Here is a 1142-nt window from a genome sequence, read left to right on the forward strand (position 1 = left end):
TCTCGTCGTCTCTCTCTCTCTCTCTCTCTCTCTCTCTCTCTCTCTCTCTCTCTCTCACATACATGTATCCGTGCATGTGATCATCGAATGCCGGAGTTACATGGCAGATGTTATATATTTATTACATCATACTAATTGTTCAAATGCTAATTTGCAGGATATGTTTGTTGCTGGAACTGATACCATAGCTACACTCGCAGAATGGACCATGGCTGAGGTCATAAAGCACCCAAAGGTCATGAGCAAATTGCAGACTGAAATTAGGGATGTCAACAAAGGTGAAGAAGACATATTAACAGAGGATGATGTGATCAATATGCACTACCTGAACGCAGTGATCAAGGAGACTCTTCGCTTACATCCTCCACTTCCCCTCATATTGCCTAGACAATCGACCCAAGATGTTGAACTAAATGGTTACAACATTAAGGCCAACACACAAGTCATAGTGAATGCTTGGCAAATCGGTAGAGATCGCAAGTCGTATTACAAACCGGATGAGTTTGAGCCAGAAAGATTCTTGAATCCTAATAGTGATAAAAGTTATAAAGGAAATGACTTTGAGTTGATTCCATTCGGAGCAGGCAGGAGGATGTGTCCCGGGATTCAGTTTGCTACAGCTGTTAATGAGATTGCTCTAGCAAATTTGCTGCACAAGTTTGATTGGACACTGCCTACTGCTGGAGGAGTAAGAAGCGAGGATCTAGACATGACTGAAAAATCTGGTATAACAGTTCATAAAAAGCACCCGCTTAAAGTCTTCGCAGCACCATATTCATTAGCTTAATCGATCACTTCAGATTCGACTAAATTGATTCCGATGAACTGCTTTACTTTAGTTAAGAAGTTGCTGTATTCTACCAACCCTAATATAATCACGTTTTCTGCTTCCTTTATTAACAGATCTCATGCGTGACTCAACTAGCTCCTAGCTAGCTTGGTTATTGCTTGATCTGTTTTGTCATATGCTTAAGGACCCAATGTTTAATTATTTTGCTTTTCTCGATCAGTCATGGTTATGAAAATAGGAAAGCGATAGACTACGCCACGGTATCGTACGCCAGAGAAGTCTCGAGACGCGTGACAGCTTTTCGTCCACACATATTAAATTCGAAGGACATTTACGTAAATTCTCCATTTAA

At 40.7% G+C, this 1142-nt stretch overlaps 1 protein-coding gene across 1 annotated transcript in view; it reads left to right on the forward strand.

The window, feature by feature from the left end:
* LOC101296344 (cytochrome P450 71A25-like) overlaps nucleotides 1–891 on the forward strand; it is a 14120-nt gene extending 13229 nt beyond the window's left edge. Inside the window, exon 2 of the mRNA XM_004309992.1 lies at nucleotides 158–891. Within this exon, the coding sequence (XP_004310040.1) occupies nucleotides 158–787 (630 nt within the window). The 3' untranslated portion in view covers nucleotides 788–891. The remainder of the gene's footprint in view (nucleotides 1–157) is intronic.
* The last annotated feature ends 251 nt before the right edge of the window (nucleotides 892–1142 follow it).

This window comes from Fragaria vesca, unplaced genomic scaffold (assembly GCF_000184155.1).
Source record: "Fragaria vesca subsp. vesca unplaced genomic scaffold, FraVesHawaii_1.0 scf0513160_u, whole genome shotgun sequence".
Classification (NCBI taxonomy): domain Eukaryota; kingdom Viridiplantae; phylum Streptophyta; class Magnoliopsida; order Rosales; family Rosaceae; genus Fragaria; species Fragaria vesca.